Source organism: Melospiza georgiana, unplaced genomic scaffold (assembly GCF_028018845.1).
Source record: "Melospiza georgiana isolate bMelGeo1 unplaced genomic scaffold, bMelGeo1.pri scaffold_29, whole genome shotgun sequence".
Classification (NCBI taxonomy): domain Eukaryota; kingdom Metazoa; phylum Chordata; class Aves; order Passeriformes; family Passerellidae; genus Melospiza; species Melospiza georgiana.
The window spans coordinates 6,637,874-6,654,530 of NW_026652215.1; the positions used below are offsets into that span (position 1 = coordinate 6,637,874).

General features: G+C 51.5%; 1 protein-coding gene and 1 pseudogene across 1 annotated transcript; one reads left to right on the top strand and one right to left on the bottom strand.

Moving 5' to 3' along the window:
- The window catches only part of LOC131096410 (zinc finger protein 208-like), a 1,316,393-nt pseudogene that overhangs the window by 136,274 nt on the left and 1,163,462 nt on the right, over nucleotides 1-16,657 (top strand).
- Nucleotides 10,291-11,211, bottom strand: LOC131096485 (olfactory receptor 14J1-like). The gene has a single exon (XM_058044825.1). The coding sequence runs from the start codon at nucleotides 11,209-11,211 to the stop codon at nucleotides 10,291-10,293; it is 921 nt and encodes a 306-aa protein (XP_057900808.1).

Genomic DNA, 16,657 nt, shown 5'->3' on the forward strand with positions numbered 1-16,657 from the left:
TCACTGGAATTGTACCTGAAACAGCCCTGGCACCGCTTTGTCCCAGGGTTGCCATGGCCGCTGAGGACAGCAACAGCTCGGCAGGCAAGTGGCCATGGAACCTGGCTTCAGAAATGGCTCCTGGGGCTGGTTTCCAGGGAAACCTGAACTGATAGGGGTTGCCATGGGACCCAAACCCAGCAGTGGGGTCATTGCAGTGTCCATGGCAACAGTCCCTTGCAATGGCACCACTGTGTGTTGGGATGATGATCCACCCTCACAGCTGGCCCAGGGCAGGCCTGGAGTGCTCTGGGTGGCACCTCGGGCTTGGCCCACACTTGAGGAGGATGTCTGTTTGCAATGGGGAAACTCAGGAGTTTTAGATTGCTTCAAAAATCAAAGAAGGCAAATCCCTCTTTGGCTGTGTGCATCCACTTCTCCAAGCAAAGCAGGTTCCAGGTGAGTGAGGAGAGACACAATGGGCTTGGGGAAAGTGGAGCAAGGTTGTCCACACTGGCTCAGAGCTCAAGGCACTGCTTCTCTGAGCAGGCCAGACCTCCTTAGGAGAGTCCCTGGATCAATATCAATCACTGAATCTGCAATCACCTCTTGTGTAATAGGAACAGCAATAAAAGACACCCTTTAAAATAGGACTACATATTTCCTGGAAGCTCTTTGAACTATTAGTCCATAACTGTCAAAGGAAAACCTCCTAATGAACTACACTGGAGCAGAGGGAAATCAAGGCAGAGCTAGGGTTTGTCAGGACGTGCTTGATCCTCATGAGCCTCACTGTGCATTTGGAGTGAGCCCTGGAACCTCAGGGCCTGGGAGGAGATTGCACAAACCTTGCCAGGAGTCAAAGGCAGAGGAAACACCCAAAGTGTCTCCAGGCATTCATGGCTCCCACTGAGGTCCCTCTCCAACACAGGCTCCTCATGGACTCCTTGGAGGAGAGAATTTGTGGCCAGGATGGCACAAAAACCTCTCAGAGAGTGTGGAAAGGAAAATCTAAAGTACCTTCAACACCTTGAGTGTCAAAGCATTAATGAGCCCCACTGAGTGTCAGTACAAAGCTCTCAAGGGACTAATTAACGCAGATATTTGGGGCCATGATTGCACAAACCTCTCCCAGAGTCTGTATCCAAAGGGAAACGCCAAGTACCTTAAAAGAACTGAAGTAACTTGAAGCATTAATGAGCCCCACTGAGTGGTGTTACTGAGAAAGCCTCTGCAGGGAATAATTACAGCACATAATTGGAGGCCATGGCTGCACAAAGCTCTCAGAGTTTCCAAGGCAAAAGCAAAACCCAAAGCCCTTTCAAAAACCAGCAGGCCCTGCAGGGAGCATTAAGGAGCCCCCAGAGCCATTGCTGAGCAAGGCTCTCCAGGGACTCCTTCCAGCAGATCCTTGAGGCCACTGGGATGTGGGCTAGGGGGGGATGCTGAGGGCAGGACAAGGGGCTGTCAGTGCCCAGCCTGGCTGGGGCTGTGCCAGGAGGCCCCAGGGCCTCAGGACAAGGTGTCTCCTCACAGCCCTTGGTGGCACAGACCCTGCTGCTGTGCTCCAGGGCACCAAGAACTGGCTTCTCTTTGTCCCCACCCATCAGCACTGCCTGCAGATCTCTGCTCTGCCTGGGGCCTGGGGACACTTTCTCTGTCGTTTCCCTGTACACGACAGTACAAGAAACTTCAGTGTTTCAATAGAACTGAGTTCTTGAAGGTTCTTGAGGGTTCTGTGACATCACAGAGCTGGCTGTGACATCACAGAGCTGGCTGGGAGGCCATAGAGCAGTGTCTGCCATCATAGAGGGTGGCTCTGAGGCATCAGAGAATGGGTTGTGACATCACCTGGTGGCTGTGTAACGTCATAGAGGAGGCTGTGACATCACAGAACAGATTGTGACATCACAGGGTGACTTTGTGACATCAGTCTTCTGCGATGTCACAGCACAGCTGTAATCACAGGGTGACATAGAGTTGGCTCTGTGATGTCACAGGGTCAGTGTGATATCACAGGGTCAGTGTGACATCACAGGGGCTGTGTGACATCATGGGGGCAGTGTGACATCACAGGGGTTGTATGACATTACAGGGGCTGTGTGAGGTCACTGGGGAGGTCACTCTGCTGTGGCCCCCCTCACAGTTCCCCCAGAGCAGTCCAACCCTGCTCGTGCACAGCGGGGTCCCCTCTCCCCCCGGGTCCCCCTGCCCCCGGCCCCGCAGCCTCCCCCAGAGGATGTTCCACGAGATCGATCCCAGAGCCTGAATCGGGGCCGGGGGGCCGGGCCCTGGGGGTAGCACAGGGACCCCCGGGCAGCGTCTCCATGTCCCCCAGGCCAGAGCCTGGGCCAGGGCTCCTTCACCCTGGTACCAACGAGGCCTTGAGAGCGCTGAAAAAATCCCCAGCAAGGGAGCAGCAAAAACCAGATTTAATATTAACCAACAGCAGCACAAAGTTCCTCCGCAAGAGTCACTCTGCTCCTGACTGGGCACTTCAGGCACACCAAGGAAACAAAGCAAAAACAAAACCAAACAGAATCTAGGCAATCAAACCAGAAATTAACCTAGAAGTGTCCCTGTGTGTGTGTGTGTGACACAAGGACAGCAAGGGCAAGGATAAAAGGAACACAGCCTGAAAGCTTAACAGACCTTAACAGGACTTTACTAATACATTAACCTTAACTGATACTTTCAACCTCACAGTTTAGCAAAAGAGCAGAGTATAACAGCATGTAACCTAACTTAAACCTATGACTTCGCAACTTAACAGAGGAATAACACTTAACAATATTGAACTTAACATATAATTTATACTAAAGGTAACCGCTTAGCAAAAGAAAACTTCTCAGCATCATTTAACTTCATTTAGGCCTTGTGATTTCACCTTCCCTACAGGCCTGACTGGCTCAGCTATCCAAGGCACTCAACCCCTCACAGAGCAGCATTTCTGCCACATTTCCCCAGCACAGGCACTCCTGTGTACACACAGACACAAAGAGTCAGTGCAAGGCACCTGTCAGAAATTCCCCTGAGGGCAGAGAATGCTCACTGTGGATCTTTGGTATCTCCCCAGCGGGCAAAGAGTTGAGCCTGGAGGAGTGGAGGGACCGGCCCAGGCTCTGTTGTTGTTGGGGATCCCCGAGTGCAGCAAACGGGAGAGTTCCCGGCTGGGAGAGGCCCCACTCAGAGGGAGTTGCTGGCCCAGGAGAGCTCCAAGGGCTTCTTTTAGAGCGCTGTTTGCAGGGCCCCAAGGAGGGGCCTTCAGTCCCAGCAATGGCTCATCCTGGCCGCACTTGGCACCACCAGCTTTCTTTGGCAGGATGAGAACAGGGTGTGTGTTGCCACTGAGGGAACAAACACAGTTCCCAGGGCTACTCCTACAGAAAGCAGGAGCTGTTTGGGCAGCAGCAGTGCCTGGAGCAGACAGTGTTTGTGATGAGCTGCAGAGGAGCTGAGCCCAGGGGCTGTTGGCCAAGGCCGAGGCCCAAGGAGCATTTCTCAGCTGGCAGGGCGGCCTGAGAAGGGGAGGGGGGAATGCAGCAGCACAGGGCCCATGGAACCAAGGGACCATTGTGACACTGTGGGGCCTTGTGAGACCAAGGGACCATTGTGACACTGTGGGGCCCTGTGAGACCAAGGGACCCCTGTGACACTGTGGGGCCCTGTGAGACCAAGGGACCATTGTGACACTGTAGGGCCCTGTGAGACAAAGGGACCATTGTGACACTGTGGGGCCTCATGGAATCATGGAGACCACTGTGACATTGCTGGGCCTCATGGAACCAAGGGAATTGTAGTGATACTGTGTGGTCCATGAATGTAGGGATCATTGTGACACTTGCAGGCCCCATCAAACCAAGGGTCCACCGTGACTCTGTGGAGCCTCATGGAACCAGTGAGACCATTGTGACCCTGGGGTTCCTTACAGAACCAAGATAACCATTGTGATACTGTGGGGCCTTGTGAAACCAAGAGGCCTTTGTGACACTGCAGGGCTGCATGGAACCAACCATTGTGACATTGTGGGGCCTCGTGTCATAATTGGTCCCTTGTGACACTGTTGACCCAAAGGAGAACCTTGTGACACTAGAAACTCCCAGGGTCCAAAGGGCCATTGTGACATTTCAGGGCTCATGGAACAGAGGAGTCACGTGATATTGTGGGGCCTGGAGAGCTACGGAGACCATTGTGACACTGCAAAGCCTCATGGATTTGTTGGGAATATTGTGACACCACTGGGCCTTATGAAACCTAGGGACCACTGTGACAATGCTGGACTTCATTGAACCAAGGGTCTATTGTGACACTCCTGGTCTTCTTGTAAACAACAGGTGATTGTGCCTGACTGGTCCAGATGACCTTGGCACATTGAGAGTCTCCTCATCTGCAATTGAAATACTGGGGCTCTGTGCTTTCCTTCTCATGGAAAAGAAGTGGCCTTCTCCTCCAGACACCCATGGCCAGAATTGGGATTTCACCTCCAAAATTCCATATATCCAGAGATTGTTCCAATAGGAAGATTGTCAGGACAAATCTGGCTGGTAATGGTTTCACAAGGGTCACCTTTCATCTGTCCCCAAAACTCTGGGGAAGGCTCTGTGCTTTCCTTCCTTTGGGAAAGAACTGTCCTTCTAGTCCAGGTGCTCATGTCCAAGATTGGGATTTCACCTCCAACATTCCGTGTTGTGAGAGACTGGAGATTGTTGGCTGAAAACATTTTGTCAGGGGTGGGGGGGAGAAAGGGGCAGGTCCAGCTCTGCCCGGCCCTGGAACCCAAGCCCTGCCCTGCCCTGGAACCCCAATCCCCCCAGAGCCTCTATCCCAGCCCAGGCAGGGCTTTCCCAGCCACATTCCACACTCCATTTCCCAGCTGGAGCCGCTGCTGCCTCTGAGTTGTGCTGCCCCAGCCCCAGGGACGCTCTCCTTGTCTGCCCATTCCCCCACGGTCTCTGGGCAGGGATGGCCTCAGTGGGGGCTGCTGACATCCTCAGCACCTTGGAGGCTGCTGCTGAATTTTCCTGCTGCAGAGGCTTGTTCAGCCTTCACCTCTTCAGTGCAGGAATTCAGTGTCCCAGGGCTCATTAACATTCAGAACACCTTAACAAGCCAAGCCTCTGGGAATAATTTGATTTTAATTTTCAAATCATTTGTGGTTAATTAGATGAATTCCAGGAGTCTATTCAAGGTGAATAAATTCTATTTAAAAAGACAGTGAGAAAAGATTACTTAGGCCAAATTTAGGGGTTTTTTCCCTGTCAATTTATTGATACGTGCTATCTCCAGCTGACACTGAATCCAAGTACCTCCTCATGCAGTTTGATTAGATATGAAAATCAAGACCCTTCATGGCTGACAGTGAATCAGACCCTGTCCCTACCCCCACCCCACCATTTCCCCATCCAAGCCCTGGCACTCAGAGCAGCCTTGTGCAAATCTGAGCTCCCTCCATCCCAGGCTGCACCTGCAGCTTTCAGCTCCTTGGCTCCAACTCCCACCTGCTTTCCTTGGAGAAGGAGCTGCCCGAGACACAGAGGGATGTTCATTTATTGTCAGCCAACAAAGCCAAGGGAAGGCACAGCTCCATCAAATGCAAAAGTCATTCCTCTGATGGATATTAAATCCACTTTCCACAGCAGACAGTCTCAGAGCAGTGGAAAACACCTTCTGTGCCCAGCACAGATCCCAAGGTCCCCCCATACCCTCCCTGCCTAGATTCTGCCCAGACTTTCCCTTTGCACACACAAGTCACAGGCTGAAGTCAGGAGCTCCCTCCATGCCCAGAGGGAGGAAAAAAATGAAAGGGGATGAAGAATTCTCCTGTGCAGAGCCCCTGCAGTGGGAACCACTACTTATCAGGTTTGTGTCCTTTGGGCTCAGGAACTGGTGACATTCAGGGGCACAGAAGGGTTTCTTGCCAAAAAACCACAATTTGAACAGGATACAGTTTAACATTGCAGCAAACAGAGTTCTCCATGATGTCCCAGCAGCATCTGACAGATGTCCACCATCCCCAAGGGATTTCTGTACAGGAACAGTTTTAGACAAAGACATAAGAAAAGGCAGTTCTGTGATAGATATAAACACCATAAAGATGTTGGCTATTTATTTGCACTTTGGAATGATTGGGCAACTTCCTGCAGCTCAAAGCATGAAGCCAGTCAGTTGAGAGGCATGACCAGAGAGCATCTGGATGAGGAAATCTGGGAGCAATGGGAAGCATAAATATCCAGCTCGTCTAGTGAAGAGATGTCCTTAGACATGGCCATTTCAATAGGAGAGCTTGAAACCCCAAATGGAAAAGAGAGATTTATATAATAGAATGGATACTGGTGACACCAGTAGAAAGCAAGATCAGTATTTCTTCTCCTGCTATCTGTACACCTCCAGGAAAACCCTGTTCCTGGTGGGAAAACTTTGCCATTTCTTAACAGTACTCAAATGACCCAGATGATAAAGTTTTGCCTGTATATGATGAAACCAACAGGTATTAAAACCTGTGCCCCTTTCCAGGCAGACATCAGCTGTGTGCCCGTGAAAAGGCAGGGCCACTTGTACCCTGAGGTACCCAGCTGGGATTGCATCTCTCCAAGAGCACCTGAGGGAGAGCAGAGCACGTTGCAAACTGCAGGTCCCTGACAACCCCACAGGGCTCCTCACCCATCAACATCTGTTCTGTTCCAGTCTGAAACAGGGCCCAGCATGGTGCTGGGATCATCAGAGAGCTGAGGTGTGTGCTGGAATTCAATGTCCTCCCCATCCCACAGCAGCCCTGCATTTCCCTCCTGCAGCCTTGGTCTCCAGCACAGCCATGGAGGCACTTTGGGCTCTGGACTGTTCCTGCAGCCCCCAGGGCAGCTGAGCTCTGCCTTTGGCACAGTCAGGCCTGGCCAGCACAGGCCATGCTCAGCAATTGCTTGTGTGTGCCTGGCCTTGCTGTCAGCCCCGACAGCGGCTGCGTGGCCCCTTTGTGGCCCTGTGCTAGCCCAGCCATGGTGGCCCAGCCCCTGTGCGGGCCCAGCCCAGGCCAGGAGCATTGCGGCTGGGAACGGCCCCTGTGCCGTGGTGCCCACAGCAGCCTTGGGGCTCTGTGCCCCATGGCCTCCCTGCTGGGCAGCCTCTGCCAGCTCCTGCAGAGCCCCTGGCACCTGTGGGGCTGCACAGACAGCCCTGCCCCGGGCTCTGCTGGCCATGGGCCAGCAGAGAGGCTGGCCAAGGCTGGCCATGGCTGGGAGCAGGACCTGAGCCCCGCAGGAGGATGGAGCTGGACCACAGCCAAACTCAGCCCAGGCCAAAGCTGGGCTCAGCAGCCAAGGCTGCCAATGCATGGGCACAAAGGCTGGTGCTGGCAAATGTCCTGGGCCCCCTCCCTGCTCTGTCCATGCCACCAAGGGCACAGAGCAGCCTCCTCTCTGGGCCACTTGCCTGTTTGCAATGCCTTGCACAGGCCCTGGCCCTGCCCCACAAGGCCTGGCCTGAGCCCTGCCCCTGCATGCTCAGCCAGGCTGAGATGGACACTGATGGTTTCTGGGCCAGGCTCTCTGAGCCAAGCCCAGCTCCCTGCAAGCTCTGCCAGCTGTCCTGAGCTCTGGGCAGCACCAAGGGCCTCTCCCCAGCCCAGCCCAGCCGGCTCTGGCCCCACAGCTCTGCTCAGGCCAGGCTGCTCTGGGCACTGCCCCATGGCCTCAGCCCCTGGCAAGGGCACAGCAGCAGCTGCAGCTGCCACAGGACTCAGCCCCAGCCATGGGGGAAGGTGCTGGGCCAAGGCCAAAGGAGGCTCCCTGGGTGCCCTGCTCCCCTCTGGCTGAGGTGCTGAGAGCTCTGCAGCCCCTGCTGCCATCCCATCTGCCCAGGGCAGCACAAGAGCCGTGGCCTTGGGGCCCTAAAGACCTGCTCCTGCTCCAGGCCCAGGGCCCATGCCAAAGCTGGGGCAGCCACAAAGCTGTGCCCATTTCTCTTCATTGCTGCTCTGATGGAGATGGATCCTCAGCCACTTGGAGGTTGTTGATGAATTTTACTTTTTCAGAGGCCTCTTCTATCTTGAGCTCTTTATTTCAGGAATTTAGTGAGAAAATCAAAAACATTTGTTCAAAACACCTGAACAAGACAAGCCCTTGAGAAAAAATTAAGTTTTCAAATCTTCTGTGGTTAATTAGACAGACTTTAGAAGTTAATTCAAAGTTAATATATTGTATTGGAAACAATGCAAAGTGAACTGTTTTTTCCTGTTTTCTATTCTTGTATATAGATTGATATCAGCAATGTCCAATTGATATTGACCCAGAGAACCTTCTACTACAGCCTGAATATGTATGAAAATCAATACACTTCATGGGTGACAATCAATCACACTCTGTACCCACCCCCTCCCCACCATTTCCCTCATCCAACCCCTAGCACTCCTATGGATCAGGAATGCTATGGCCAGCAGGAGCAGGGCAGGGATTCTTCCCCTGTGCTCAGCACCTTGAGTGCTGTGTCCAGTTCTGGGCCCCCAATTTAGGAAGGACATGGAGGGGCTGGAGCAGGTCCAGAGAGGGACAACAAGGCTGGTGAGGGGTCTGGAGCACAAGTCCTGTGAGGAGTGGCTGAGGGAGATGGGGTTGTTTATCCTGAAAAAGAGGAGGCTCAGGGGAGACAAGGCAGTGTCAGGGGAAAGGTTGGACTTGATGATCTCCAAGGTTTTTCCAAACTTGCTGATTCTGGGATTCTCTGAAACCACCCTTGGAGCAGTTGCAGGATGAGCCCTGGGCCGCCTCTTGAGAAGCTCCAGCAGCCCAGGTCCCTCAGCTTCTCCTCCCACCCCCAAAGCCCATCCTCTCAGTCCTGCAGAGCTTCTGCAGCTCCTCGTCATTGCCCAGAACAGGGAGCCCCAGAGGCAGACACCGCAGCCCAGATGTGCCCCCCTGGCCTGGGGTGCCTCTGGCAAGGGAGCAGCATGAGGCACTGCAGGAGACTGCAGACAATTCCTGCAGCACTTGTAGGATGATCCTGCTGCGCAAGGGGTGTTCCCATGGTGCCAAGTCAGGAACTGCAATGGGGAGTGGGGCAAGAGAGGAAAGGGCAAACAGGGATGGGATGTTTGCAGGGGAGGGAACAGGGGTGCGCGAGAACAAGAAATTTATATCAGGGAAAGAGTAAAGAAAGCAAAGGTGGCACAAAGGAAATGCTCAGGGCAGTTTGGGGGTGGCTGCTAGGCAGCTCTGGCTCTGAGGAACAGCGTCTGCAGTGGGACAGGAAACTCCCAGCTGATGGGAACAAACTTTCTGGCTGAGTGCAGAGGCCACGACAAAGCTGAGTGGTTTCCCTGGTGTCCCCCAGCCCTTGGCCGCCTCCGAGGCTGATGGCATTTGTGCTCCCTCAGGTTCATGTCCCCACACCAACAGCATGGGGGTGCTCCTGCCTGCTGTGTGCAGTGGAAACAGGGGCTGCTGAGCCAGTGCTGCCATGTCTGTGCCTGCAAGGATGGGGCACCTGTGTGAGCTGGGGGAGCGGCCAGGGCTGCACAGGGGGGATGTTGTTGGCAGCGCCATCAGGACACTCTGGAATGCTACCCTGGGCTGTGCAGTGCGCTGGGGATGGATCAGCCCCTGCTCTTCTGCTCCTTCCCATCTGCCCCAGGGCCCTTGCAGAGCCCCAGCCATGCTGTTTGTCCCCAGCCTGCCCACGGCCAGCCTGGGTCTGCTCACAGGGCTTTTCTGTGCTAAACATTGGCCTGGGCATGTTCTTGAGAGAGCCTGGGCAAGGAGCGTGGAGCACCCAGGCCCTGGCCTGAGGCGTCTGACTGCCCCAGCAGTGCCCATGGCCTGTCCCTGCTGCAGCCCCGGCACTGCCACCCCCAGGGCTGTGCCCAGCCCCGAGAGCACTCAGGCCCTGCAGCAACACCAGGGCCACCAGGGCAGTGGGGCAGGGCCACGGCAGCAGCACTGGCAACACCAAGTGCTGCTGCTGCTGCTGGGCACAGCTGCGGGGCCAGCACTGATCTGCCCCCAGCTCTGCACACAGACATTGCTGCTGCAGCTGCAGAGAAGGCAACAAAAGGGCATCTCTGCAGAAAACACTGCTGGGAGATCCTTCAGTTCCTTAAAGTCACCGAGAGCGCAGCCCCACGTTGACACAGTCTGTGGCCACAGGGAATGTGGAGAGAAACAAAATGAGAAATTGCACAAACAATGACATTTCTTTGTAGATAATATGAAAAACCAAAATAAGGGATAAAATACTCCACAACCAAACCAACAAGAAGTATCAAGGATGAGTTTTATTAAAAGTCATTTGCAGAAATTGGCCAGCAGTTTAATGGACCTGAAACTAGCCAGTCATCAGTCTCCACACTGCAGCCTTGAGCTCCGGGTTTCTCAGGCTGTAGATGAGGGGGTTCAGGGCTGGAGGCACCACCGAGTACAGAATTGATAGGGCCAGATCCAGGGATGGGGAGAAGATGGAGGGGGGCTTCAAGTAGGTAAATATGCCAGTACTGACAAACAGAGAGACTACGGCCAAGTGAGGGAGGCAGGTGGAAAATGCTTTGTGCTGTCCCTGCTCAGAGGGGATCCTCAGTACAGCCCTGAAGATCTGCACATAGGAGAAAACAATGAACACAAAACAACCCAAACCTAAACAGGCACTGACAGCAATGAGCCCAAGTTCCCTGAGGAAGTTGGAGTGTGAGCAGGAGAGCTTGAGGATCTGTGGGATTTCACAGAAGAACTGTCCCAGGGCATATCCGTGGCACAGGGGCAGGGAAAATGTATTGGCTGTGTGCAGCAGAGCATTGAGAAAGGCACTGGCCCAGGCAGCTGCTGCCATGTGGGCACAAGCTCTGCTGCCCAGGAGGGTCCCGTAGTGCAGGGGTTTGCAGATGGACATGTAGCGGTCGTAGCACATGATGGTCAGGAGGGAAAACTCTGCTGCAATAAAGAAGAGAAAGAAAAAGAGCTGAGCAGTACATCCTGCATAGGAGATGTCCCTGGTGTCCCAGAGGGAGTTGTGCATGGCTTTGGGGACAGTGGTGCAGATGGAGCCCAGGTCACTGAGGGCCAGGTTGAGCAGGAAGAAGAACATGGGCGTGTGCAGGTGGTGGCCGCAGGCTATGGCACTGATGATGAGGCCGTTGCCCAGGAGGGCAGCCAGGGAGATGCCCAGCAAGAGGCAGAAGTGCAGGAGCTGCAGCTGCCGCGTGTCTGCCAATGCCAGCAGGAGGAAGTGCCTGATGGAGCTGCTGTTGGACATTTGACCTGTCTTGGCATTGCGATCTGTAAAGAAACTAATCATGAAATATTTTTGTTTGAGACGACTTTAAATATCCCACCACAGCCTGGGGGCACTTTCCCCCCACTGCCTGCTCAGGGCTCTTCTGCCTGGAGCTGTCTCTGCCAGCAGCTGCTACCCTGTGCCCAGGGCTGGGCCCTGCCAGTGCTGCCAGAGCCCAGCCCAGCCCAGGGGGCTCAACTCTGCCCTGCAGACCCCTCCCAACTCTGGCACTGCCCAGGGGCAGCTCTGGCTCTGCAGACTCTGATGGCAACGTCAGAGCAACCCTGAGGAGGCTGGAAAAGTGACAATGATTCTGCCTGGGATGGGCGCTGTGCTGATTTTTGTCACTGCCTGATTTCTTTAGATCAGAAACATTTTTTTTTTCATTTGCCTCAAGCTGAACTGAAATGAATATCTACGGTCAATTTCCCATTCAGGTAACCCACAACAATAGATTAAAAAAGCAGGACTTCCCCTTTCCTGCAGCCCCTGCCTTGCTGTGCTCCCTGTATAATCTTCTTGGAAATGTTCTGCAGCTAAATGCCATGCTGGGAGCAGTCCTGAACAATGCAGCATACTCCCCTCACAAGGAGAACACTTCCAAGCCTTACCAGCTGTCTCCTCCCACCCACATCTTGTCCCTCAGTGCTGGGAGCAGCTGCCAGGGCTGGCTGAGAGCTGTCCCTGGCAGGCAGCAGAGTCCCTGCCCCAGCACAGCACCCTGGGCTGCAGGACCCTGCTCTGCAGGACAGCCCTGGGCACCCCTGGCTGCTCTGCCCAAGAGAAAATCAGAGAATGTACTCACAGGGTCTGTAGGCATTGGGATGTTCCAGCTTGAGGAGATGGCTCCAGGAGCTGCAGCTGCATTGTCCTTCAGCCAGAGGTTCCTTTGCCAAGGGCTGGCAGTGATTCTGCCCCAGGCATTTCTCAGCACCTTCCCAGCCCTGACTGATTGAAGCTCTCTGTGCCTCTGTGCTGTGCCCGGGCTGGCTGCAGGCAGTGCCCCAGCCCTGCTGGGCTGGCAGAAGAGCTGCTCATCAAGAGAAATGTGCTTTTGAAGCTCTTCTTGGTTACCAGGAGCTGCCTCTGTGCCATGAGCCCAGCCCAGCTCTGCAGCACAGACACAGCACCAGGACTTTAATGAGCCTCTGGGGCTTTGTGCTCAGGCTCTGAACATCAGTCCCTGAGAGGGAGCTGAAGAAACCTCTCCAGAGCTCCAAGTCAGAATCCAACTCCAAAGTTTCTTGGACTTTTAATGGGTCTCACTGAGGGACACCACTGAGAAAGTGTCCCCAGACCCCAGGCAGAGCAGAGAACTGGAGGCAGTGATGACAGGTGGGGACAAAGAGAAGCCAAGTTTTGGTGCCCTGGGGCACAGCAGCAGGGTCTGTGCCACCAAGGGCTGTGAGGAGACACCTTGTCCTGAGGCACTGGGGCCTCCTGGCACAGCCCTAGCCAGGCTGGGCGCTGTCAGCCCCTTGTCCTGCCCTCAGAATTCCAGCCTAGCCCACACCCAGTGGCCTCAAGTATCTGCTGGAAGGAGTCACTGGGGAGCCTTCGCAGGAATTGCTCTGGGGTCTCCTTAATGCTCCCATGGACTTTGGTTTTTCAAAGGACTTTGGGTTTGGCTTTTGCCTTGGAGTCTCTAATCATGGACTCCAATTATCTGCTGCAATTAATCCCTGGAGAGGCTTTGTCAGTAGCAACACTCAGTGGGGCTCCTTAATACTTCAGGGTACTTCAGTTATTTAAGCTACTTGGTGTTTCCCTTTTGATACAGACTCTATGAAAAAGATTGTGCAGTCCCTGCCTCCAATATCTCCTTTAATTAGTCCCTGGAGAGCCTTCATCAGTAATGACACACAGTGGGCCATTTATGCTTCCAGGTACTTCAGCTATTTTAAGGTATTTGGTGTTGCTTTTTATACACAGACTCTGCGAGAGGTTTGTGCAATCATGGCCCCAATTATCTGCTTTAACAAGTCCCCTGAGAGCTCTGTACTGACACTCAGTTGGGTTCATTAATGCTTTCAGATACTCAAGGTTTTTAAGGTACTTTGGATTTTCCTTTGCACTCTGAATCTCTGAGAGGTGTTTTTTCCAATTCTGGCCTTCAGTTCTCTCCTCCAAGGAGTCCATGAGGAGCCTGTGTTGGTGATGGACCTCAGTGAAACCCATTCATGCTTTGAGACACTTTGGTGTTTTCTTCTGACTTTGACTCTTGGAAAGGTTTGTGCAATATCCTCTCAGGCCCTGACGTTCAAGTGCTCAGCTCCAAATGCACCACAGGGCTCATTAGGATCAAGCAAGTCCTGACAAACCATGGTTCTGCCTTGATTTCCCTCTGCTCTTATGCAGTTCATCAGGCAGATTTCCTTTTACAGTTGTGGAGAAATATTTCAAAGAGCTTTTAAGTAATATGTAATCCTATTTTAAAGAGTGTATTTTATTACTGTTCTCTTTGGACAAGAACTGATTGGAGCATTAAGTGATTTATATTGATGTAGGGCCGCTCCTAAGGAGATCTGGCTAGGTCAGTGAAGTTGTACCTTGGAGCTCACCTAGTGTGGACAACCTTGCCTCACATTCCCCAACCTCATGTGAGAAACCATTTTCATTTTCAAAAATTTAAATTATTAAGATCTTTTCAAAATACAACAGAAGACTTAATAAAGAAAATGACACAGTGTCGGGAGCAAAGGATTCCGTCACCATGTGCTTATCTACAAAATAGATGTTCTGTCTTTTATACCTCTAGCCCCTCACAAAGTCTTGTCAATTGACTCCTTGTTCACTGTCCAGTGGTGGAGATCACTGTCTTATACCTTGATTGGAGGTCAGGTGCTGCCATAGTAACAAGCCAACCCTCCCAAATGCCCCGACTATTGAGGCCATCCTGTGATAACAATGCAAGGGGGAGGAGAAAGATAACTACACATCTAGAAAACTTCTCTTAACATATATTTAATATTCACTCCTTAACTATGAGAGTCAACCATAGAATTACTCATCTATAACAAACCCCCCTTTTCTTTTTCTATAAGTAATTTTGCCCGAAAAATTAAGTAAAAAAATTTCTCTCTCTCTTGTATGAGTCATACCAGCATCTGTTGATGTGGGCAAGGACAGTGGGAACAGCAGAAAAAATCTCAGTTTTTCCTTAGACACACTTATTTGGAATGGACAAAAGGGCATCACAGAGGTCCAGTATGGCTTTGACTCCCACCTACCGTGCCTATGTGGCTGCTACCCATAGTCAATGTATCTTAGGGGTGAGTACAGAGGCCAACTCGGTCCTGCCCTCCAGTCCCTGTTGAATTAAAAGACAACTGAGCAATGACAGAGGTCTGGTATGGCCTTTTGTCCCCACCTTACCATGCCAACAGGGTTTCTACCCACAGCAGGGCTATGGAGCCTTCTTGGTAGTGAACAAAGGGGCCAACCCGATCTTGCCCTCTATTCCTTGTCTTACTTCTTAAGGATGCTGCCTCATTACCTTTTACAGTCCCTTGTGTACTTCTCCTCAACAGATGCTGGTAATTCTCACCCACTAAAACAGGAAGACAGTTCTCTAGCTGGTTGGTGGAAGCTTGACTCTACTTTTTGGTTGTCTTGGTGTTTTCCTGCTTGTCTTTCAGTCTCTGATTGAGAGTCAGTCTTGTTTCACCCAGCTTGAGTGTTATAGTCCACTCTTTGGGTTCTTCTACTGGGCCTTTGACTCTGTTGGCATGAGTCCATCCCCACTCTGCAGGTCGCTCAGCCGATTTGGTGGTGAGCAGTACCTGAAAGGGACCTTCCCACTGAGGAGTTAGAGGCTGATCTCCCATGACTTATTCATCACCCAATTCCCGGGATTAATATTATGGATTCTGAAATCCAGGGTGGTAGTTTGAGGAATTGCCCCTTTATGTCTTAGCCCTTCTAAGGTTTGTGCTATGGGCATAACTTATTTCTTGGCATTGGTTTCCCCTACCTCATTGGTGGCAACCTTCTGGGGTGAGGTCAGGAAGGGTAACCCAAACATCATTTCAGTGGGTGACACCCCCAGATCTGACTGGGATTGGGTTCTAATTCTTAATATGGCCAAAGGGAGACATTTTATCCATGACATTTGGGTTTCAATCATTAGCTTAACTAGAGCTCTTTTAAGAATTTGATTCATTCTCTCTACCAATCGGAACTCTGTGGATACCATGGAGTGTGTAATTCCCATTTTATTCCCAGGGCCTGAACAACTTTCTGCAATATCTTCAATGTGAAATGAGTTTCCCTGTCTGAATCAATCCTGTTTGCCATCCCATATTGGGGAATGATTGATTCTAGAAATGTTTTACTCACAACACTGGCATCGGCTTTCACAGTGGGTACCACCTCTACCCAATGAGTCACGTGATCTACTATCATTGGCAAAAACTTCCACCATTGTACCTGGGGAAGCTTGGTAAAGTCAGCTTGGATGTTTTGGAAGGGCCGTAACGCTAGTTCTCGCCCTCACCTGGGTGTTTTCCTCATGATTTTCTTATTCACTTGTTGACATATCACACACTCTTCAGTTACTTGCTTAGTTATTCTGAAAATTCCTATGCAGCCCAAATCCCTTAGAAATTGATCATTTAGCACTTGTGTACCCCAATGTGTTGTTCCACGTATGCCTTCTAACATTTTCCTGGCAAGGGGTTTATTCAATATGTGCCTCCCACCTGCTCATCTTCACTTCCCTTTGTTTTTTTTCTTGACTCCTATTTCAATGAGTTCTTCCTCTTCTGTCCTACTGAATATGGCGACTTTTTGCATTTCTTTTATGGGTGTTAATACCATTATTAGTTTATCTGTTTCTGATTCAGTTGCATTTTTATCTTCTAAATCAGCTACCTTGTTCCCTCGCGCCTCCTGAGTTGCCTCTTTTTGATGCCCTTTAACATAGACCATTGCTACTTCTTCTGGCAATTGTAAGGTTTCTAACTCTTCTAAGACAAAAGTTTCGTGAATCAGTCCCTTTCCTTTTGAATTTAATTAGCCCCTCTCTTCCCAAATTTTTCCAAAGTTATGCACTATTCCAAAAGTGTATTTTGAGTCCTGTATATATTGTTCCCCTTTTCCATGATAATGTTTCCAGACATTGTTTTAGGGCACACAACTCACACACTTGTGCTGACCAGTTGGAAGGTAACTTTCTCTTTTCTATGGCCTCTAACCCTTCATGCACTATAGCGTACCCCAATACCCTGTGCCCCTTTATTACCCATGAAGACCCATTGAGGTACAATCATTTTCCACCTTGTAGTGTTTGATCTGTTACGTCCTCTCTTACTCTAGTTTTATAGTTTATAGCCTCTAGGCAATTATGTATTAGTTTCTCATCTGTTTCTCCATCCAAAAACTGGGCAGGGCTGAGTTGGTTACTCATGATTAGCTCTAAACCATT

What these genes read in the sequence shown, in the direction of transcription:
- LOC131096485 (XM_058044825.1), bottom strand. Translation starts at nt 11,211, where the DNA reads ATGTCCAACAGCAGCTCCATCAGGCACTTCCTCCTGCTGGCATTGGCA.